Here is a 22862-nt window from a genome sequence, read left to right as displayed (position 1 = left end):
TGCTAGCACTCTTAAATAGCTTGGAAGAAGAACAGAGCACTTATTAACAAGTGCTCAATTTTCAAACTAAACCAATATTAAGTTTAAAGGAGACCTAGAATAACTGAGAAATGTCAGGAAAATACAAACACAGGGACAGAAGCAGAAAGAAATTTTTCAAAAAATAGTCTGTGGGGAATCTGAACCCTTGAATTGAAAAGTCAGTGTCCTTCATGTTTGACGGGTTCCTGCACAGCTAGCATTGACATGGGGGCGAGAGAGGTGAGGGAACAGGACTGCAGCTGGTTTTCAATGAGTAAAAGTTGAGAAAGAAATGGCACCCATAAAAATTCCCATCCCAACGTAAAGAGGAAACTGTCAAATTAATAATAGGAGAAATAAATAATCAGTCTTTTTTTTTAAAAAAAAAAGAAAAAAAAAAGGGGGGGGGGGGGGTTTCTTGGGAGGCGGGTGTTTCTTCCACCCTAAACTACAGTGTCCCTCTGTGTTGACTCCAATAACCGCCTTGTTTCAGAGATATTTACACTTCAAAGCAACCCAATCTGGGCTTAGTACTCATATAATGCTACATCACATAAAGGAAGGTTCCCCTAATGTCCTATAAAAGAAACGCAGCATGTCGGTAGGTTGCCTTTCCCCTGCACCAGAACGAGGTTCAGACTTTGTCCTCTCAGTCGCTTTAACTGTCCTGGGATCAGTCTTGACTCCTGCCTGTATGAGCTGAAGTCCTCTGTGGTGCAAAGGTTTCGCCTGAGAGCAGTACTGACAGAGGAAGAGCAGTAGCAGAAGAGGCAACGTGATGATGGGAAGGAATGAAAGCAGCCCAGTTAATGGAGAAGGTTAATGTGTGATACAGTGGGACACCCTGACTAATAAGAGGAGATCTGATGCTGTGTTCCACACGTGTTGGAAAGTCGGAAATTCCATATTCCTGCAGCAAAAAGGCAATGGGAATTATCCTATGTGGAAAAATTTCTCACACTAGAGGTCCATGCTGCATCTGTCAGAGCAATTATCAAAATACGCTCAAGCCCAATTAACTGAGTTCATGACATTAAAAAGGCCCTACACACAAACACTTGTACCTGATTTCATATGTTGTTAAGGGCTTCGTGGCACTTGACTCCCCTGCTGCAGGGGGACGATTGTACCATTTCATTCTTCTTTGTGCATCGAGTTTAGTGAATTTATGTAATTCCCAGTGGAACTGTTCCCAACTTCAATCTGAACAGAGGTCTAATTATTCCAGAAATGAGTTGTGTGAGTGTGCAAATCCTTTAAATCTTACATTAACAAAACCATTTAATTTTCAACCAGAGATCAGTGAAACACATTTTACTGATCCAGGTATTAATTCACTCTTTAAAGACAAACACATCTCACCTTTGCTTCCATCTAAAAAGGTAAACATTTTCAAACCCCACAGAGTGATGTGGCATTGGACAAAAGTGCAATATTACGTCACTGTTGAATGTGTTCAGATATGCAACAGATGCTGTAGAACATTTAGTGTTTAATCATCTTTTAAAATATAAATTTGAGATGTAGAGGAGCACTTACAGTTGCTATTCTGCCAAATATCAACATGATTAGCAGCTAAAATGTGAAGAGTTGTTGATGTGGTCCAAAGAAACCTATTGATGACATGTCTACCGACTGCAAAGATGGAATTTCGACCTACCAGCTGGGAATTTCAACTTCCAACTCTGTAGAACGCAACATCAGCCTCACACTACCTGCTTCTCCTCTTCTCTGGTTTTGCCCAGACACTCCTCTCTGCCTTCTCCCTTACTTGCTGTTTCTCCTTGTGAAAATCTGTTTTTGTTTGTTTTTGTCCTGACCCCCGAGCGGTGGCGAGGAGGACATGAAGCTGAGAGTGAGGTGGAGGAAGAGGAAGTAACTCCATGACTGTTACTTTGCCTGCATGTCTGCTTTGGACCTCCTTATAGCCTCCACTGGTGGCTGCTGATAACCTCTCTTAAAGCACGAGTCTGTGTGGTTAAAAGTTTAAATATTTTCAAGCTACTTACTGTTTGTGCGCTAAAAAACACACTACACCCTCACTACAAGAGCACATCCTATCTTTCCAAATATTATGATGATAACGGTCAATACATTTGGTATTTTACCTGATGTAGCTATCATATGACCATAAATTATAGCTCCACCTCCTTTATCCCTTACTTCATCCCTTACTCCTTGTCCTCCGATTATCCCAACTTATTCTTCACATCTGTGCCTCTTCTGGTTTATGACTGGAGGGAAAATCAAACATGTTCTCTAGCTTCATAACCTCCTCCTCCTCTTTGTGAATCTATCAGCAGAAGTACAAGTTGAGGCTGCTCTCCAACACCACCTTCATCATTCTCTACCTTCTCAGGTTTTCTGTTGCGGACGACCCTCACCAGGAGGACACAGCAAGTCAGCAGGGAGGGGAAGGAGGACCAGACGAGAGGACAGGGGAAGAGCACAAACACTACTCGCTATCCTCCTCCTTTGACTCTAACATAAGTCCAAAGCAACTGTTACTCTCCCCCAGCTCGTTCACCCCCGCCCTCTTCCTCCTCATCTTCCTCCAGGTGTTCTTTGTCTGTGTAAATGTCCCTAACCAGGAGGACTCTGGTGAGGAGGCTCTCCAGGATGCGTCGCTCCAGCGGCGTGGAGCTGAACCATAGCGAGCCATCTGGACTGCAGGCCGGATCTGGTTGAACATAGAAGACGTCCAGACGCTCCCGCAACAACGCTGGGCTGGAGGGAGGGAGGGAGGGAGGAGGAAGAAAAACAGGGGAAAAGTGACGAGTGAAGAGAGACACAGATGGAGCACGGAAGGAAGGCAGAGAGAGAAGGAAAGAGAAGAAGAAGAGGAAATTCAGAGCATGAGGACCGAACAAAGACAAAAATTGGGGCAAAGGGGGGGGATAGGTGAGAATAAATAACAGGATGCAAACAAAAGGGAAAAGAGGAAGAAGAACAATGATCAAAGGAGGGGGGGGGGAGGAATGAGAAAGGGGGAGGTGGGAGAGAGAGAGTGTAAATGTATTGTTCTAACTTTTGTTTCCTCCTGAGATTGTTATTCAGCAAGTCCTCATAGTTAAATATTCAACACTGAGGTTCAGGATGTGAACAGCAATGAGTTATAATCACAGGACTCTGACAGGAGGAATTCTATAAAACCATCAATATCATTTATCAAGCAAGCATGCAACACAACATTCTTTAGTTCAAGTAAATCTTCAAATGTGCAGATCTACACTATTTTATGTTTGAAAAGTAAATTGAATATCTTTTGGTTTTGGACTGTTGGTCATAGATGTGATGTTGAGCCAGTGAAGTTATTGAACCCACCACTTTGATCTGTAGAGCTCATATAGATGGCATTCATGCTTCTTGACAGGACAATGTAGAATTGAGTTTCCCGAGTCGTCATCTGGCTCATAGTCCTGGTCGCCATCCTCCAACTGACGCTTCCTCTTCTTAGACTCTTTTTGCACTAAAAGACAAAAAAAAAAAAAAAAAAACATTTTTAAGACTGTGAGCAAGACTCAAACCTCTAACATGACAATACATTTAACATAACATTATGGCGAAAGCTGCAGTAAAAATAGGCAATAGGAGCAGCATGCTGAGCAGAGTTGTGTACCTGTATGCTTACATTTGGGGTGGGGGGGTTCATTGTGTATCTTGTATGCTGTACAACTAATGTTGCATGTTTATATGTGTGTTTGTAGAGCTTCTTGAGCATGGGTGTACAAGGGTAGTTGGGGATCTGACCAGCTATACAGCAGACCAGGGATCTGCTGTATATCTGGTGGGTTTTGAATATATATATATATATTTTGTTTGTTTGTGTTGTGAGGAACAGTTATATGGGGTTAATTATGTTTAGTTTTGTTCACAGCTAGTGAGCCGCTATTGTGAGCTCCCCTTGCACTGGGTTGGTGTGTTTGTTTGCCAAACTTAAGCTATTTGATGTTGTTAAATTGTGTGTGTGTGACTGTTAATGTACAGCTGAATGTCAACCAATCTGTTTCCTTGTGCTTAGAGCTGTTTTTAACCCAACAAAAATTATATATTTTTTGAATAATAAATATGTGACGCTGCTCCCTGGTTATATATGTCTTAATGGTGTTTGAACCTTTGTCTGAGGCAAGGGGGTGCCACAGTTTGGCTTCACAAACAGGATTCTGGAAAAATAGCAGTAACAACAATAATTTTATGAAAGGAAAGCATAGAGCAGCAGGTTGGATGGGCCCAGTGCTTATGGGGCAGGACTTAGGGGTGGCAGTAAGTCTCATGAAGCCCAGGCAGCTAGACGAGTCAAGATTGCCGGCTGTGTTGGCCATGAACCATGTTGTTGTTTTACAGTTTGTGCTACTAAACCTGTGTGAAATATCCTAACATGCACATGTGGCTGGCCTCACCATGGTGATCCTGAGAGATGGAAGGCACGCGGATGCAGACTGTGGTCTCCTTGGTGACAGGATGGACGGTGTCAGGGCCGTAGACATTGGCAAAGGAGAGGCGGAGGTGCTGCTCCACAGTGCGTAGGCCGAAGTACTTTGTGTTCAGGTAGACCAGCGAGCGCAGCAGAGCAGCAGCACTCTGCTCCCCGAGCTGCCGGCTGCTCCACAGACTCTGCTCCTCCACTCGACCCCACAGTGAGCCTGAAGAGAGCACAACACACTTTAAATACATTCTGGGAAAATAAACTTTCACTACTCACTATAGCTCGATCCATCTGCCATGACACCATTTAGTCTTATCTAAGACTTGTGGCTATATGTTTCAATTAGTTACTTAAAGTCCTCCTCCACTCAAAAATGTTTTTCCTCTTGTTCCTACAGTTGGATGTTTGAGCTTCACTGTACAGATTGACTTATGTGCAGAGTTCGACACTAGAAGGCTGTTTTCACATCCATCTGCTGAAAGTTTCTCTGAGCTCATTGAAAATCTATTTTCAAATTTAAATTTAAGGGGCGGGACTACGATCATGAGTTTGTGACATCACAACTAGTTTGGAAGCCAATTCTGGTCCAATATTCAACTTAAACCAGTGTGATGTGGAAACATGAAGTCTCCAGTGCTCAAACACTGAGAATGGACTTTAAAGCAGGAGACATCGTGTGTCCAGCAGATAAACTTCTGAAATGAAATATATTTACATATTTATAGATTTGGGGAGATTTAATGAGGGAGAAGTAGATGCCATTTTTAGGATTTTAAAATGGTAATTCTACTTTTTTGTGGAAAAACCTTATCAGACACACATTATTGGTCCAAGCAGAGTATTTTTATGTGTCTTAGTACATGTCTGGAGGGGATCTTTAAGATAACTAATCTCACTCATTTCGAAATGTGGCTCTCACCTTTTGAATCAAAACAGGAAGACAACTAAGATTTGTTTTTGCTTGTTACGTTGATGCAGTGTCCTCATATGATATTAAGTACAATCACAATATTTCAGTATGTGAACAGCAGAAGAGTTATAATCATTGGACACTGCTCATACAGACCAACACTACAGACTATTTAACAGCACTGTGCACAGTACTGCTCCCTAACACTGTGCCACTTCTTCAGTGCATTTTATTTTTTCAGCCTGTTTTTGGTTATTTATTGTGTGCATTTTGCAGAGTTGTTGTACACAAACTCTACAAAAAAGAAAAATCAAAAATAAAGTCTATTGTATGAATCTATTATTGTTATTTGGTCTGTACTCACCATCAGGGAGCACGCTGGGCTGCCAGTCCTTCAGGACCTTGTTGAGCTCCTCCCCAAATTGCTGGTAGCATGGGTCGCTGAACAGGTCATCCTTGCGGCCTTTGGCGTGAAGATGCTTTAAACACACAAAAACGTACATTTTATAAATAAATATAAACTGTGATCCATGCTTACTCACAGAGGTCAAAAGTGTCCTCATATTTAAATGATCATCACTGTTTTTCAGGATGTGAACAGCAAAGAATTATAATCACTGGACACACAAATCTTTACATTCAGACACATCTAGAACAAGAAAAATATTTTCTGGCTTGTTGCTAAAAGTCCCCTCCTCAGAAAAAACACAAAAATTATCTTCTTGAAAAGAAATGTTTAAAAAGGGAGGGAAGAGCAGCAGCAAGTAACAGCAGGCCCAGAGAAGCCAGGATGAATTACTTGAATTAAACTTTAACAAACCCGTTAAATCTTTAAAATCTTGTTATTTTGTAAAACAGAGAAGAGTTTGCCTTACATTTTTCTGTCAGAAAAACCAAACTCCAGAGGACTTTGGACAATCCTGCGCTCCACTCTGCTGCCATGCTGCTGCTGCTTCTGCTCACATGTGAGAACAGGAGGGAAGACTGTGCACCAGTAATGTCTGTCCTACTGGAAGCACTCACTGCAACTTTGGTTCCTACCTCCAAAATGACTACAGATGGAATTTTAATAGAATAAAAGGGAACGTTAGCAAGGCTAATTTTCTCATTTTCACTATGTTTCAATAACAGTATTACAATATAAAATTTCATCATTACTTTTTTGTTATTTTAGGAAATTCTTGCTATTTTAGTCAATTAAACCATGATACTTATACTAGTAATTTGAGGGAGGTCAACAAAATTGGTATTGTGAAAACATTGCTGCTAACATTATAGCATTTACCTGAGATGCCTTGTATTTGTTTTTTTGAAATTTTGTGAAGGTTTTTGGGGGCATTTTTGCCTTTATTTAATAGTGAAAGTGGAGAGATGACAGGAAATGCGTGGTGAGAGAGAAAGAGGAGGGGTGACTAGCAACAACAAAGGTCCCCAACAGACTCAAACCAGGGATGCCTTGAACCAGTAGGCCATGAGGAGGACCCATTGTCTTTCATCAGCCACATGACTGCACAGGTCACAACCCTTTCATGTCAAAAGAGCTCATTTCATCAAACATCAGAAAATAATATATCATATAAATTGTATGTACTGACATATGGGTCACTTTAAATAAGTGTCTATGTTCAACATTACTTTTTGGTGACTGGTATACATGGTGTAGTGGCTTGCTAGAGAGGTTCTGGTGTTGGTACCAACCTGCTGGATCCCCAGACAGAGGTAGAGGATGCTGTCTGGAGAGTAGCGCTCCCCACTCGGCCTGCAGACTTCCCTGACAAACCGGGACAAAGCCACGTTCAACTCCTCTGAACTCAGCGACAACAGGTTACTTTTAGACCAGGCTGCAGGAGCTGGGAACAGACACAGAATGCTGTTGGCAAACACATGCTACATGTTTTCCAATGACAATCTACCTTTCATTTTTCAGCCTAACAATGCACCTGGACTCGCACTGTAACCACTTTGCCAGGACAGAAAGTAAATGGGTGGGTTAAGCTTACCAGGTTTGGAGCCATCTTTTACTTTGGTGTCATCTGATTGGTCAGAAGGAGACAACGCCCAGCGCTTCCAGGCATTGACGCCATAGCGAGCTTTGAGAGGCAGTGAACGTCCCTCTGAGCGTCTGTTTGCTGGATGAGAAGAAGAGGACGAGGCCTCCTCAACCGCCAACCTCTTGTTCCCCTGCAACACCAACAAAGCAATTACTATGAAGTAATCATCAGTCGGCCAATACAAAGATCCTAACTGTCACATGTTTGTGTGTGTTTGTGTGTGCGTACTTGTCTCCTGGGCTGGGGTCGAGGTGCTGACTCATCCGGGTCCTCCTTCTCCTCTGCCAGGACTGGAGGTAGAGAGAAGCCCATGTCCTCGTCCATTCCCTCCAGGACTGGAACAGGTTCTGAGGCTGAGACAGGAGACAATCTGTTGAGTTGTTTCCTCCTTTGGGACGTGATGACACGTATAAAATGGCAACCCAGTCAGATGGGAAACTATCAGTAAACTCAACTTTAGAATTAAGTGTTTCTGTTAGGTGCAGTCTTTTTTTTTTAGGGATCACCATCAATGAATCAGTGGGCATTCAGACAGAAAACATAAAAAATTTAAGTATGCCAAACCTTGCTATATAAATGAAAGAGGGGCTGCGTTTTTTTTTCCACGCAGCACTGTTGTCTATCTGAACAAAGCCTCTGTGTTTGTTTCTTCAATGGATCAGCATGTCAGAGATCAGTAACTCTTTATTTAAGAGTTCAGTGCCTCAAGGACAGTGACACAGCGTTACACTGTGATGGAGATCACCAGTCAAATCACCTGACTTACTGGCTGGTGGAATACAAACTGTCCAAGTTCCTCCAGTCAACTTCTGGTGACTCCCAGCTGACATGGGAGATGTCCTACTTTAAAAACCCATCTGGAGAGTCCTTTTTAAAAAAATCTCACTGGCAAATATCAAGTCAGTAGTCAGCAGATTGCAGTAGGTGCTAGATTTAATTTCCTCTCCTTTAAAGATAAGATATACTTTATGTCTCCTTAAGGAAATTTGCTCTGAACTCTGTCCTGCAGTTCCACTGAAGATAAAATCATACATATTGCATATTAAAAGAAAAAAACGTCAACATCTTAACAGCACATGGCTTCCATACACAGTTTGCACATACACATATACACATACACACCTACTGACAATGGCGACATATTGCACAACCTTCATGGCCAACATCTACATTACATGTAAGTGTTGAGAAGCTCAATGGACATATGCAGGAATTAATGTTTATAACAGTTCAGCCTGCTCTTGGGAGCCCTGAATCTTCTACCAGAAGATAAGAGCTGGAACTCTGGGTGGAGAATGTGAGTTGGATCAGACACTGTTTTCTGTGCCTGTCTGATAATAAACTGCTCATAAATTATTTGGAGGGATGAGTGTTTTTTAACCCCCATCATTCTCATAGCTGTTTGTACCAGATGAGCGATCTGTGATTTCAACTGTACTGTCAAGTTACCATACCAGACTCCAACACCATATCTTATAATACTGCATGGTAAAAGAATGCTCTTAATAGTGGTACTAATCCAGTTTATTTACCACAATGTTAAATATTTTAGGTATTCAATGACACTGAGTATAATCTTCAACTTTTCAACCCGTCATTATAACACTTGATCTTCTGGCTTCATACAGTCAGGCAGGAGTGGAATAAAAATCAAAACCACAGAGACTTTTACAATAAACTGGAGCTACAACAGTAATGAGAGCCGGACATAGTGAGGGTTTTAAAGATGTGGCTCTCTCTGTAGTCGCCTGCGTTGCCACACGTGGACCAATCCCAGTACGGCAACGACACAGCTCAGTTTGAGACATGAACAGTTCAAGTACATAAGATCACATATTCAAGTACTGGACAAACTAAAATGTTGACCTGATGGTGCTAGAAAAGAAAATTGAGGGATTTAAAAAGTTTTTACAATTCAGAGGGGGACATAAATATCTGCACTAAATTCCATGGTAATACATCCGATGGTTGTTCAGACTTTTCACTAAAAACCACAAATGTAAACCTCATGGTGGCGGTAGAGTAAAAGTCAGAGGATCACCAAAGTCAGTAGGATTCATATCTGTACAAAGTTTCATGGCAATCCATCAAATAGTCGTTGAGATATTTCAGTCTGGACAAAGTGGTGGACTGACTGACATGTCTTATTCTCAGCCTCCTCTGTATTTGGTTAATGACTTCACACCCCTCCTTTGGACAGCACACCAAACCTAAAAACCTCTGCCCTGATAGGGGTGACGACAGCATGTCCAGAAATAACCAGAGGGTGGAATTTTAATCTCAATTACTGTGCTGATCCATTAAAACCCCATACAGTTAGATGTTACATAAGAGCCACTTCACTACATGGACTGAAAGACAAAGAAAGACTGAGAGAAGGAGTAACAAAGGTAGAACGAGCGTTGGAGACAAGCTGTTGAATGATAAATGCTACATTTCCCACCACTTGGAGCACATTTAGACCGAAGGTGTCAAGGACAGAGTGGCTGATTTGAATTTGGGGGTTGTCGACTCATTTAAATGCCAGACAAGCCTTGGTAGCACCAAGTAACTGACAAGATGTTGTGAAATTACAAATTGCAAACTTCAGTCCAGATGTTGCTCAGTAATCTGAACAATTCCAATAACATAAATGCTTATGGGTATAAGGAAGACGTGAAACTTGACATCTAGGAAAGCAGTTCCTCATGGTTGCAAAGGCTTGTATTATCAGAAATGATGCTTATATTCAGTTTATTTTTGTATGATGATGATAATGACATCTGTCATGCTTAGAAAATGTGTGACTAAAATGTAATCCTCACCTTTTACAATATTGTTATTAAAATAATTTAAAACACCTAGAAGAAAAAAAGAGCTGAATGTCTTTTTTCCAGATTTAATCAATGTCAGAATCTGTGACTGTCAAGCCTTGAAATCCAGATCCTGAAGAACTATTATTAACATCAATATACTGTTTTATCATTTGACAAAGATTTTTTTTTTGTCTGACATTGCCTCACTGGCCAACCATCAACTACGTTTACCTTGAGGGAAGTCTTCCTCTAGGTCCAAATCAGGCTCATACTTGTCCTCCTCCTTGTCCTCCACCTTCTCTTGTTCCTCCTCCTTCTCTTGTTCCTCCTTCTTCTCTTGTGTCTTTTCCTCCTCTTGTTCCTTCTCCTCCTCCTTCTGTTGCTCCTTCTCTTCTTTCTTTATTTCTTCCTTCTCCTCCTCCTCCTCCTCAGAGCTGCTGCTGGTGGTCTCCTCCCCTACATGCTCCCTCTTCACCTTCACTGGCTTCACGTCTGAAACACACAGCCAGGAAAGTTCTCATTGTCTGCATTCGCAGCATCTTTCTTTAAGTGTAACTCAACTCCGTTTGATTGGAATTTTGTAACAAGGACATTGTCTCACAATCAAGTCTGATATCTCAAAACCTTAACAAATAAAATAAAACTATCTGCATGGATAAATAACACTTGAAAAATGTGTTTTTTCATGATTTTGCTGAACCAACATTTTAAGACCTTTTGATGATACATTCTCCACATTATCTGGTAAACCTATAAATGTGTTAGGGACACAATTTTTTACATTTTTGATCGCTGTATATTACTGTATATAAACCCTCACAGTTACAAAAATATAATGTGGTAGTTAATTATTACAAACACAAAATCATGTTTTTTGTCCCTGTCCGCGCACTTATTTATTTGAATGTTCGACATTTTGCAACATTTAAAAAATACATACATATAAAGATGATCTCAGGAATTTCTATCAGCATAGAATTCATGACATCTCTGATGCCCGGTGTCTCAATCAAGACATCCAACCCTCTCGTGAGCGTACCTGGCTTCTGGTCCTCTGCAATCATCTCAGCCATGGACAGCAGGTCGGCCTCCAGGGGGTCAGAGGGCACCTTGGTTTTCAGCTCATTTATGGTCTGGACGATCTGCTCTGCCCCCTGCAGGGTGGTGGGCAGGAACACAGGCACAGGAACCTGGATGGGGGAAGACACAGTGTTTGGTAATCAGACGCCTCAGATTGGTGAACAAGTCCTTTCTCTGCCTGGGTGAGCTTTATACAGAACAATTCTAGATTTTTATTATTAACAAATATATTTTATTTTCAACATTATGTTTTTATTGTGTTGGCTCCTTTGTTCATACAAGAGCCATTTTGTCAGTCATAAAATGTCACCTTTAAAAGATTCTTTTCATTCAGTTATTTTTGGCCATTTGCATGGGTGTATGTGTTCATGAAGTAAGGCTGTAGTCTTACCGGTACAGGCAGGGAGACTGGCCTAGGAGTGACCTGGGAATACATGTTCATTGGCACAGGCATAAAGACAGGCACAGGTATGGGTATAGGAATATACTCCCTCTTCACACCATCGTCCACATCTGTAGACACAGATATGGAGAAACTTAACATTATCATAAGTGAAACACAACGTATATTAAATGTCATGAAGTAATGAAGGGCGATTGGTGAATATTCTACCAACCTAAACAGAACTGTTTAGCCAGATCCAGGTGAAAACTCCCCCCAAAATACTAAAATGTCCAAATACCACTGCCTCACTATAGCTGCTCCTATCCTACCTATCCTGTGAACTTAATTAATTTCAATTAAAAATTTCCAATAAATAAACACACTATATATCTCAATTCATAGCACTCCTCTAAGTAAAATGCTCTTTACCCGTCTGTAATAGTTTGCTCTGCATGTGTGGTTTGCAATAGGTAGCCTTGGTAAGGGTGAGCGGCTTGCAGAGCACTGCCTTGTTCTTCACATCTCTCATCAAACCTCCACCAGCGTACGCCACAGTACCCTGGTTCACCAGCTGCAACATGGGAGAAAAAGGAAAAGTACAGATTTAACTGCAAACTGAAATGTGGCTTTGGCTCAAACAATCAGTTGCTATAGGTAAAGTTAAAACAAATGATTGTTTTTAAGGACAATAGGTCAGTAAAAGTCAGACAAAATATTTGTTGCACGTTTCAGAGTAGTCCACTATATTTCAAAACTATCAGGAGATAAATTTAAGGGAAAAATGAAAACGGTTTGATACCGACACCTTTCCCAAATTCTTACTTACCCCAAGTTTGGCCCCTTGCATTTCAAACCCTGCAAAGAAGAAAGTGAAATACATCACAGCCTTGTCTCATGGAGAGTGAAACAAAGTAACAAAAGTGGACAGGCAGGACTGTTTTATACCATTATGTTTTAGATAATTTGTTCCCTGTTGCTTGACCCTTAAATGACATGATATTCCCAGTTTTAATCAAAAAATCATTTTTGAGTATTTTACATCAAAATCCCTGTCCTTTCTGTTCCTACCTAAAACGTTTTCAAATGTTTGATGACTCATCTTGAACTTGGGGCGTCAACAAAATTTATCCGATCAAATGTGACTTTGGGCGACCAGTTGTTGTAGGTAGCAGAGCAGCATCATAGAGGGAAGTGTGCGTTATATCAGTAAGCAAAAACTTCTAATTCATTCATTTCTCCCTTATCCTCCTCCTGATCTAGCAACGCAGGTGAGGAAAGTGTGTGTGGAAGCCAACAGTCCTCTACAGCTCCGTTTCTCTCTGCAGCTCTGTGTTGCGCCATATTCATTAGGCCACGCCCACCTTCTAGCGGTCCAATCCAATGTGAAGGATTACAGTACCTTGTGGAACTGAGAGTGAGCGCAGCCCTGAAATAAGTTTTAAAAACACACATTTACTGACCGAAGCGTCTCACACGGAGGCTCTGACACTGACAGGAAGACCCACAGATACAAAGAGACGTAACAGATCCATTCTACCAACTTGCACGGCGGCTGGCAGCTAGTTAGCATGGCTACCATCGTTAGCATAGCTGTGCAGTGCTGTGTGTAGCCCATAGACTGTATAAACATAAAGTGTAGCTGCAGTGTCTCTGGTTTAACAGCACCGTGCTGAGCAGGTGACAGGTGTGTTTACACTATTTGTGTGCTCTGAAAGACTTCATGGTGTGGATATAAAGTCACACAGTTGACGGACTGTTAGCTTAGCATGCTAATCCTAAGGTCTATCTGTAATAACAACGTAGGTGTTACTTTGTTATTAGGCCATTATCCAGTTGATGTGCCAAATTATTGAGACTGATATGCTGCCAATCAGTGTGGTAGAGGGCGAGGGATTGAAAGAGCTAGTTCAGTACCTCAAGCCCGAGTACGTTATGCCATCGAGAGCTACTGTGACTAAACACATTGAAAAACACTTTGAGGTGAAGAAGGATGAGCTAAAAGTCAAGCTACCCAGGGCAGATAAGCTAGCTCTGACTACCGACTGCTGGACAGCTCCCACAAACAAAAGCTACATCACAACTTTTCTTAAAAAGTAACCGGTTGGTTACCGCTTAATGGGTGTCAGTCTATCGAAAGCAAAATTAACTGACACTGACATCCCTAAATAGAATCTACTGTCACAAGGACCAGTAAACATGCGCTCAAGTGGGTTATTTGTGGGAAGACCTTAGTTCCTATGAAGATAAAAGGAAACACACACATACACACACTTGCACATGCACACAATTTGTACCCAGGCTGGTGTTCTCAGGGCCTTTCTGTGTGACCATGATGGGCTCATTCTGCTGGCAGTAGAACTTCAGCAGACATTGCTGGTCACAGAACTGCTTCATCTCTGCTCTCCACATCACAGACTCGGTCAGGTTACCCTGCACCTTACAGCAGTCACACCGCGCCGCCTAGTGGCCACAAGGGAATGTTTTCAGGATATTAACAAAAATGTATTCCTGGGTACATTTGTTTAAATTATTTTAGCAGAAGGATGGAGTGTGAGCGGACCTTGTAGTACCAGTCGTGAAACTTCTTGGCACATGCCTCACTGCAGAAGTCCCGGGTCATGCCACCGAGCTGTCGGGTCACACCTCTCTTACAGAGCTGGCTGCAGTGGTTACACGTGACACACTTCAGACCCAACCGTTTGATAAAATCCTGCTTAAATAACAGCTTACAACCTGGAAAGGGCAACAGACGAAACAAAAGAGAAAGAAAAAGAAAGAAAAAGAATGAAAGATGATGAACAAACTGGGATGCTGTCTCACCTAGAATCAACAAAGCAAAAATCCAGATGACCTCAGATATACTGTATGAACAAGAGATGTGCTTAAACATGGAAAAACTAAATAGACTAAAGAATGGAAAACAACTAAAAACATCTTGGAAAAAAAAAGAAATTGAAAATCTATCACAATAAAGATCGGTCAAAACTGTCAAGATTACTACTCAGATTTATCAAGTGTCCTTAAGAGTAGAGGAGATTAGTACCTTCGCTGCAGAAAGGTCTCTTAACCCCGGAGAACTTGACCGTCTCATGTAGCGTCTTCTCCTCTTGACAGTACTCACAAAACGTCACGATGCAGTGGAGCTTCTTGTAATCCTCACAACACGCCTTACTACAGAACTGGTAGACCTTATCCTGAATACAGACACATTTGGATAAATGTACTGTACATTTCTGGGTTTAAAGGGTCACTCCACCAATTTTACACATGAAGATCAGTTTACTAGTCATGGTTAGTAGTACTCAGCCATAGAAAACAGAATCCCTGCACTGCAAACTGGTGACTTGGGGTTTGAAAGACATGGGCATGTACCAGTCAGGGAAGGTCTGATGAAAGACGCTATTGCGTTGCATTATGGGAAATGTAGGATCCAGTGTTTTTGGAGTTTGACCCATACTAGGGTCCAAAAGTCAAGATATTTTGACCTCTGCTGCATATATGTTGACCATTATTATTTTTTTTAATACATCTCTTACAAGTCCCTCAACTTTATGGAAGTGCAAACTAGGTTGCAGGAGTACCCCTTTAAGATTCATTACAGGTATGCTCTGCATGCATGAAAATAATTGAAGAACTGCAGTGTGCTTCTAAAGCTCAAACCCCTCTACATTCTGCCTTGGTCTACCTGGGTCTGATATTGAGATGCATTTGTGGTGGAATAAGAAATTAGACCGCCTGCCTGCGATATCTGTATGAAAATGAAAAGACTCTTCCTCAGGATGGTCTCACCTCCCAATCCAGAGTTTCAGGTTTGAGGCTGAACGCTCCTCGACAGTAGTTACACTTCAGCTGGACGGTGTTGTTTGCAGTGGAGAGCGGCGTCTGTCCGTTAGTTGCCGTTTGAAGAGTAGCATTCTGTAAGGGACGATATCCCACCCAGAAAATAAAAACCTTTGAAGACTTGCAGCTGCTTTGTAACAAGAGCCAACTTGCATCTTGATATTTGATAGATCAAAATATATCACCTTCATTATTTACAAGGTAATTAATGAAGCTAATTAACACTTTGACTTGAAAATATCTTCCCACAAACATGTCTTCACAAGAGGGTGTATTAATATACCTGTACTTTATACTCTGTATAAAGTATGATAGATTTATAGTAGTTTTAACAAAATCTGTTTTCATGTTAACATGTAAAATTATGCAGCTTGGTGCTTTAAACTAATCAGGTCATGGACTCTACAGGGGGAACCTGTTTGTGGTTTGAGCTGCTGTTTTCATGAGGATGCGTCAACACCGAAACAGAAAATGGCTAGATGCTAACTACAGTTAACCTGGGTTTTAATATACGTATAATGAAGGTATAATAACATTCAGAGGCCACCACTGTGACCACTTTACTTCCATTCTTAAATGTATTTTCTCTTAAAAAGACTAGAGTTTGTGTCCTCTGGTTCGAAATGACAAATGAGTCCCCACCTGGAACTTGGTAACACACTGGGAGCTGCAGAAGTTGAGGATGTTTCCCTCTGGAAGGGTGGCTTGGTACTGCGGTAATGAATTCCTCTTACAGAAGTGACACGTGGGTTCTGCGTCTGCACAAACAGATGTTAAACATTAAACTCACACAAAAATGCATTTATAACACATGGTTATGCCTTTTCAGAGGTCAAATATACTGTTTATTGTACTTATCAATTCAATGTTACTAAGAAATCCTTGGTTTTCAGGTATTCCAATGAACACTCATGTCAGGAGTTACAGATACAGATTAAGAATATTTCTTTGCTGGTTTGTCAAATCAGTTTATCAATAATCAGAAACAGAGGCTTTCAGAACAACAAACTTTTCTTTTGGTTACTCACTGTAGAAGGAGGTTGACGCCAACTTGCCCTTGTTCATGCAGTTGACAGAGCAGTAGGAACCCATGGTGCCGCCCGCTCCGAGGCTGTGGAGCACCTCGCCCGTCTTGATCAGCGTTTTGCATGTCAGGCAGCTCGCAAGCTTACTGTGGGCCTGGGACAAACAGGGAGAACATCACGTCAAACAACAGCCAACCTAATATTCAGGAATGACAATAAGATGACATTAGGTCATTGATAAAGCTACCTGATCCATAAATTACCAAATGTTGCAGCGTCATCACCTCTGGAATCTATCATTGCATTACTTGTTAAAATCTACAGTATCTTCAATATGTGCTGTAAGACCTGTCACCAGTTTCAATTCTGTTTATCTCCTCCTACAGCAGTACATACAACATGGAAGATGCATTGATAGCTGTGTGAAAAACAGTACCACATTGATTTCAGTTCTTCAAAAATTGTTTTAAAACTGAAAGGTACAGAATTTAGACTTCTGTCTCCACTCTCCTGATTGCATACAGTAATTATGATCTCTATGGAACTGGTAGGATTTTCTTTTTTTTTCATTTTGGTCTGATATAGAAAAGATGACACATGGTAATTTGTAAACTCAATGGAGGCAGATAACTTCTGCCCACCAGCCACAGAGGCTAGTACTCCCCAAATCTTCCAATCACTTTTGTTTCACCGTTTTACCAGCAGACCGAGTTTGTTCAGGAAGGTTCATCATTACTGGACACCGTGTCTGTTTAAGACCATAGCATATTTCAATTTCACTGATCAGTCTAAAGAGACAGATCCCAATGATTTACTCTCCTTACTAGTAGATTGTCCAATAAACTGGCGTTGCCAAGCAACAAATACAATTGCAGCCTCTGATTTCTGCCTACTATTTCTTCACAATACAATTTGGCTGTAATGTGTTCAGTAAAAACTGAATGCTGAACACTGATTTAAACTGCACACATTGCATTAGTGATATTACAGATGGAAATGAGGTGACCCTGTCAATCATTGTTTGGTGCACCTATAGTAGTTTATTTACATATCTGGCTGGTAAAACAATGACAATGGCTGGTGATATTTGTAACTCCACCAGCTTTAATGATCAAGACAGCACCATTATTTTTGTTTTAAAACAGAAATTCACACAAGTCTGAGATTCCTGTGAAGCAGTTTCTATGTGTTTCAGGAAATAATATGGGTCACTCCATACCAGACCTCCCAGTTTATGTCATAGAAAAAAATGTGAAAACTTCTATTAAATTCATGGGACCTTGCAAAATCCTATAGCTCTATCTCAAATACTTTTTAGTCATGAATTTTTTGTTTGTCCCTCTGAGCTAAATTTCATCATTTTTGTGATTCTTTGTATGTGTGTTTTAAGCCTAGCCAATTGCTTATTTTTCATTGAATTGGGTTGAAATTTGTACTGAACATCCATGAAAAAGAAAGGATAATTTGAAACATGTATTCATGTAAATAGTTGTTGCTGAATGTATTACAGTAATCATATTAATAAAAATAAATGTTTTTCCCCGAATGATTAATTTTCAGAAATGAAAGTTGCAATAAACTTTTCAGCCCCACTTAGATGTCAGCAAGCAACTATTTGTCATGTTAAGATCTAATGACGTCTCTGTCACAGTCTCTGTGTGTGTGTGTGTGTGTGTGTGTTGTTATCCCAGCGTCTATGTTCTGTGTTTTGGTAGCTTCTCTGGCCATGCATCTATCCATGTCCTCCGTGTCCATTTCCAATACAGCGGCTGCCTCACAAACTTTCTCAAATTACAGCCAAACAGAACACTAAAATATGTTTCTGAAAACAATTTTACTGAGTAAACCACATGCACATTTGTTTTGGTCTGAGATACTGGTGATAGTGCAACATCTAGTGGGGCTTATTGTCTTATATTGCACCTTTAATATCTCCACTAGTTTTCACTTTCTTGCAACCAAATCTTGATTCTGTGTAGTATTAATATAGTTCTATCACATCTAGAAGTTACTTGATCCTGCATAAAAAAAAAAAGAGTGCCACAGATCTTGCTAAATATATCTTTTTCTGAACTAATCTATGACATCATCAACTAGAAACATTAAAAACAATGAGGCAAGTCTGGGCTAATCCCACCTGAAACAGGTTTGGGCAGATTATTGTAAAATGGACCGCAACATACCCAGAAGTATATGCAGGATAATTTGCAGGATACTCCCTGAGGTACATCCACTGCAAGACACCGAGAAATTTCATGCGTAAAAGCTTGCTGTAATTCAAAACATTCACGTTTCCCATAGCTGGCTTTGTCTCTTTAGCTGATAGCATTGGGCTTCAGGGGAGAAAATCCTGCATTTGTGAGGCTTTCGTTCATGTTGTCCACTTTCGCAGCATGTACTGATGACATAGCTTGGGTTTCATTTCTGCTAGCTGCAGATGTTGGCGTGTACTCTTCGTATTCAGTCATCTGTGTATCCTAATCAATTTCTGCTTCAACAATGAAATCTGAGTCTTTTATCACACACGGGGGACACCACTTCTGTCCAGGCTTGATAGACCTTCCTGTGTGTGTTATAAGCTCCCTTGCTTTCTCTTTATTTATGATCCTCAGTGAGCCACTCCGTTTGCCGTTGGGATGCAAGTTGAATGGATCACAACACTGTTTCTCAAGAAAGCACCAAAAAGTACTTCTGGTGATGCAAAAACAAACTGTGGCATCATCTGTCAAGTCAGAACATCCACTTCTCAACTTCAACAGTTCCTTGTCTGTTCCCAACTCAGCCAAACTTGAAAGATCAACTTTTCCATTAGTGTAGGCTGTCCTGTGACGTTTGGCTTCTTCTTCTAAGCTTTTTCCAATAGAGCAGGGTTCCATGATCTCACTATCACATCAAACTGCTTCATGATGAAATGAATGATTGCACTATTTTATATTCTTCTGGGTATGTTGCAATCCATTTTGCAATAATCCGCCCAAACCTGTTTCAAGTGGGATTAGCCTAGACTTGAAATTAGTTCAGAAAAGTTTGAAAGTACCAAATAACATTTGTGTATTGAGCTAACTAAGATTAAGATTAAAAATTAATATTTTGCCCAGACACTCGGAACAAGATGATATCATCCAGTATGCAAGAAACCAAGCCATTACAAACTGTAACTTGCAAATTTCTAACCTAACGTGCCAGATGGTTTGTTACACAGAGCGATCTGAGAAGTCTTCCTTGGAAACTGAAAAAGCCAGTCACTTTCAAAAAATACTTGTCAGGTGATATCACTGTGTATCACCCGCTCACCTTGCGAGACAAGATGGATTCTTGCATGATCTAGCTGCCACGCAAGATAAGTAAATTTCCTGAATCCAATGAAAATCAGGCTCAATAGATAGAAAACCTTGAAGTCAACATAGTACAAAGATCTACCCATGAAATAAAACCACTGAATGTAATATAACAGCCAGTGAAAAGTACGAAAAATGAGCTGTTTTCAAAAAAAATCATTAAATGATGAAGGAGTAATATAACATTTTTAAATGTGTTATATATCTGCAATGAATATTAACACTTTCCCATAAAAAAAGTTTCAAGGAAATTAAAATAATCCTTCTTAGGAAAATATACAGTCAAAAAAATCTTAAAAAGGATGTAGCTCAGAGGGCAAAGCTTCAAAAATTCATAACTAAAGAAGTATTTGGATTAGAGCTATCACATGAATTTGATAGAAGTTTTCACATTATTTTTTCCAAGAAAATCTATGACATGAAATGGAAAAAAAATTGAATTCCGGGTGAGTTGGCACCCATACATGCTGCATAAGGAGTGCACTTCCCATTACTATTAATGGACAATTTAAGAAAAAAATGCAGGAAAAAAGTTATTGTTACCAAACAATGAATCATAGTTGATTGTATATTGTGAATCAACATCTCAACAATCAGTAATTTAGAAATGTTCAAATCTGTTTCAAAATCACATCAAAGCTTCACAGAGACAACAAAAGTGAGACAGATGTACAGATTCAAAGCAAGTTCGCATTAGAGCTGTGCCTGTGTCATACAGTAATGAAATACGGACAATAAATTAGATTTTTTTAAATAACTATGAATGAAGCACGAATGAAACGAGACGTTCTGACTGCTGTTACTTTGAGAAACACTGCACTGAAAACAGTGAAGACGTTAAAACATAGACGGTGCAAATATTCACTGGAAGTATTGTTTATTTCTGAACCCGAGACTACATCTTTGTATGATGAAAAGAATATCTTTGGTTTTCGTTCTTGTGCAGCCTCAGAGGTTTAGAGATGCAAGGATGTCAGATTCAGCTACCACCTCCCTTGAATATTCCTGCCCTATTACTGGCATGCACATTTGTGTTACTGCAAGAATGTGTGTTTTTAATACTCTAAAAGGGTGAGTAACAAGGCCAGAATAATCATTTTATTGTTTTACATTTTAATTGCTGTGGGGGCAAATTCGTGGCTGTGAGTAGGAGGAGGGGTCACCACAGCTAAATTAATACAAAACAACTTTGACATGAATCAAAGTTCTGGCTTTCAAAGCAGAGCTATAATTTCAATGTGTACTGCTGAATGAAATAAATGAAATCAATCACACAAGCTCCAATCAGGCAAGTTCTACACACCTGCAGCCTGTGGTTGGGCCTACAGTACCTGCTTGTACTCCCTGATGCAGTTCTGGCAGCAGAAGCGTTTCTGTTGGCCATCGACCAGCAGGAAGTGGTTGGCTGACGCTCGGCTGGGCAAGTAGTCGCCGCATTGCTCGCAGCAGTTCATGATCAAGCCGTTGGCCCTGCGGTAAACGTTGAAACATGTGTCGCTGCAGATCTTATGGGTCACAGTCTTAAAGCTAACCTCGTGCCGGATCTGTAGACAAACATGCAGAAGAAACACCAAAAGCCTCATTAACCAAACTTCATTCAACATCCTATTAAAACTGCTCATTCTGTAGTTATGCATATGCCTACAGCTTTAATACTGAATATGTAAGCTAGACAAGTAAACCGAGAGAGAGAAGATTCAAATGAGCTGGGACCAGCTTTTGTATTACAAACCAAATAAGCTCAACACAACAACCACTCAACTATCAGTGTTTCTGTGGTTCACATTTGACAGTATGTACTACAGAGAGACGTTTTAGCTGTGCAAATCAGCTGCTGGCAAGTCTCCCCTAAACTAAAGTTGTAACATTAAAATGTGTGGTATTGTTGTATAGTTAATTGTCAAGCTGTAAAATCAGTACTAAAAACTGTTCCTGAACCCAAAAAACTCAGTTTACACAGTAGTTATGCAGTTAGTGATGTTATAAGATGCTTTCACTTCACCAAAATGTTGATCACCCCTCTCACTACTACACTGTCACTCTCATGAATTTACTTATTTATATGTAAAGTTAACACTCATATTTGGAAACCTTCCCACAATGACAAATCAGTAATTTCAACTGTTAACAGCCTTTGGCACGAAGAACAAAATATTTATAAAGAGAAAAAAAAGATACAGAAAAGAGGTGAAACTATGATAATTTCAGGAGCTGAACAGACATAGCCACAAACTTCAGATTGTCAGGCCTATAACAGACAGACAGTCACAGTATGTAGAATTTAGTGGCATGTAGCACAACAGACTTGGTAGAAATGGAATATGATATTCATAACTATGTTTTAATTAGTGTATAATCACCTGAAAATAAGTAGCTTAGAATGAGCTCTACATAGGGAGCAGGTCCTCTTCTACAGAGACCGCTATGTTGCACTGCCATGTTTCTACAGTAGCCCAGAACAGACAAACCAAGCATTGGCTCTAGAAAGGGCCTTTCACGTTTTTCATGAGTGTCGCGGCCACTGTAGGTTCTCCTACAAGCTAGGGAGCGTGTGTGTGAACCTTTAAGTTATGTTTTGTAGCTTCACACAGAATCTGAGGCCCTCAAATATCAATATCAGCCTCAACAATCTGTTATCAGTATTCTGATTGAAACATTGAATGGTTTTCAATGTCATGTTCAGACTTTTCAGTCGGGTTGACATCACAGAAACTTAATCCTGGTTTCTCTAGTTAAAAGGTGCTTTTTCCTACCATGTGTGCAGGCTGCTGCCCCAATGTGACATAATCAAATTTGTGTATGAAAGGTCTTCAGTTTAATACCCAAATGCTGTGGAAAAATCTGGATGAAGATCAGCAAATTTGAATGTTTTTCCAGTGGAGTTCCTTGACAGTGAATGAGGGGCTATTAGCAACCTAGACAAGTGTGAAGACGTCTGTGTATACTCTGCATGTTTCTAACAGCTTCATTGTCAGGTGGGAGGAACTGTCT

At 40.4% G+C, this 22862-nt stretch overlaps 1 protein-coding gene across 2 annotated transcripts in view; it reads right to left on the bottom strand.

The window, feature by feature from the left end:
* Positions 1-402: 402 nt before the first annotated feature.
* Positions 403-22862, bottom strand: part of zmym2 (zinc finger, MYM-type 2) — a 35234-nt gene continuing 12774 nt past the window's right edge. For both annotated transcript variants that reach the window (XM_044365243.1, XM_044365245.1), the window contains exons 7-25: positions 21203-21415; positions 16537-16687; positions 16151-16266; positions 15458-15583; positions 14712-14862; positions 14229-14401; positions 13963-14128; positions 12495-12523; positions 12098-12239; positions 11675-11796; positions 11243-11393; positions 10435-10695; positions 7637-7761; positions 7358-7538; positions 7056-7207; positions 5722-5836; positions 4422-4664; positions 3346-3490; positions 403-2748 (exon numbers count right to left, since the gene is read on the bottom strand). In XM_044365243.1, the coding sequence (XP_044221178.1) occupies positions 2526-2748; positions 3346-3490; positions 4422-4664; positions 5722-5836; positions 7056-7207; positions 7358-7538; positions 7637-7761; positions 10435-10695; positions 11243-11393; positions 11675-11796; positions 12098-12239; positions 12495-12523; positions 13963-14128; positions 14229-14401; positions 14712-14862; positions 15458-15583; positions 16151-16266; positions 16537-16687; positions 21203-21415 (2985 nt within the window). In that variant the 3' untranslated portion in view covers positions 403-2525. The remainder of the gene's footprint in view (positions 2749-3345; positions 3491-4421; positions 4665-5721; positions 5837-7055; positions 7208-7357; positions 7539-7636; positions 7762-10434; positions 10696-11242; positions 11394-11674; positions 11797-12097; positions 12240-12494; positions 12524-13962; positions 14129-14228; positions 14402-14711; positions 14863-15457; positions 15584-16150; positions 16267-16536; positions 16688-21202; positions 21416-22862) is intronic.

The sequence above is a fragment of the Thunnus albacares genome, chromosome 11, assembly GCF_914725855.1.
Source record: "Thunnus albacares chromosome 11, fThuAlb1.1, whole genome shotgun sequence".
Lineage (NCBI taxonomy): Eukaryota > Metazoa > Chordata > Actinopteri > Scombriformes > Scombridae > Thunnus > Thunnus albacares.
Note: the sequence above shows the minus strand (reverse complement) of the source record. Positions and strands in the feature narration are given on the sequence as shown.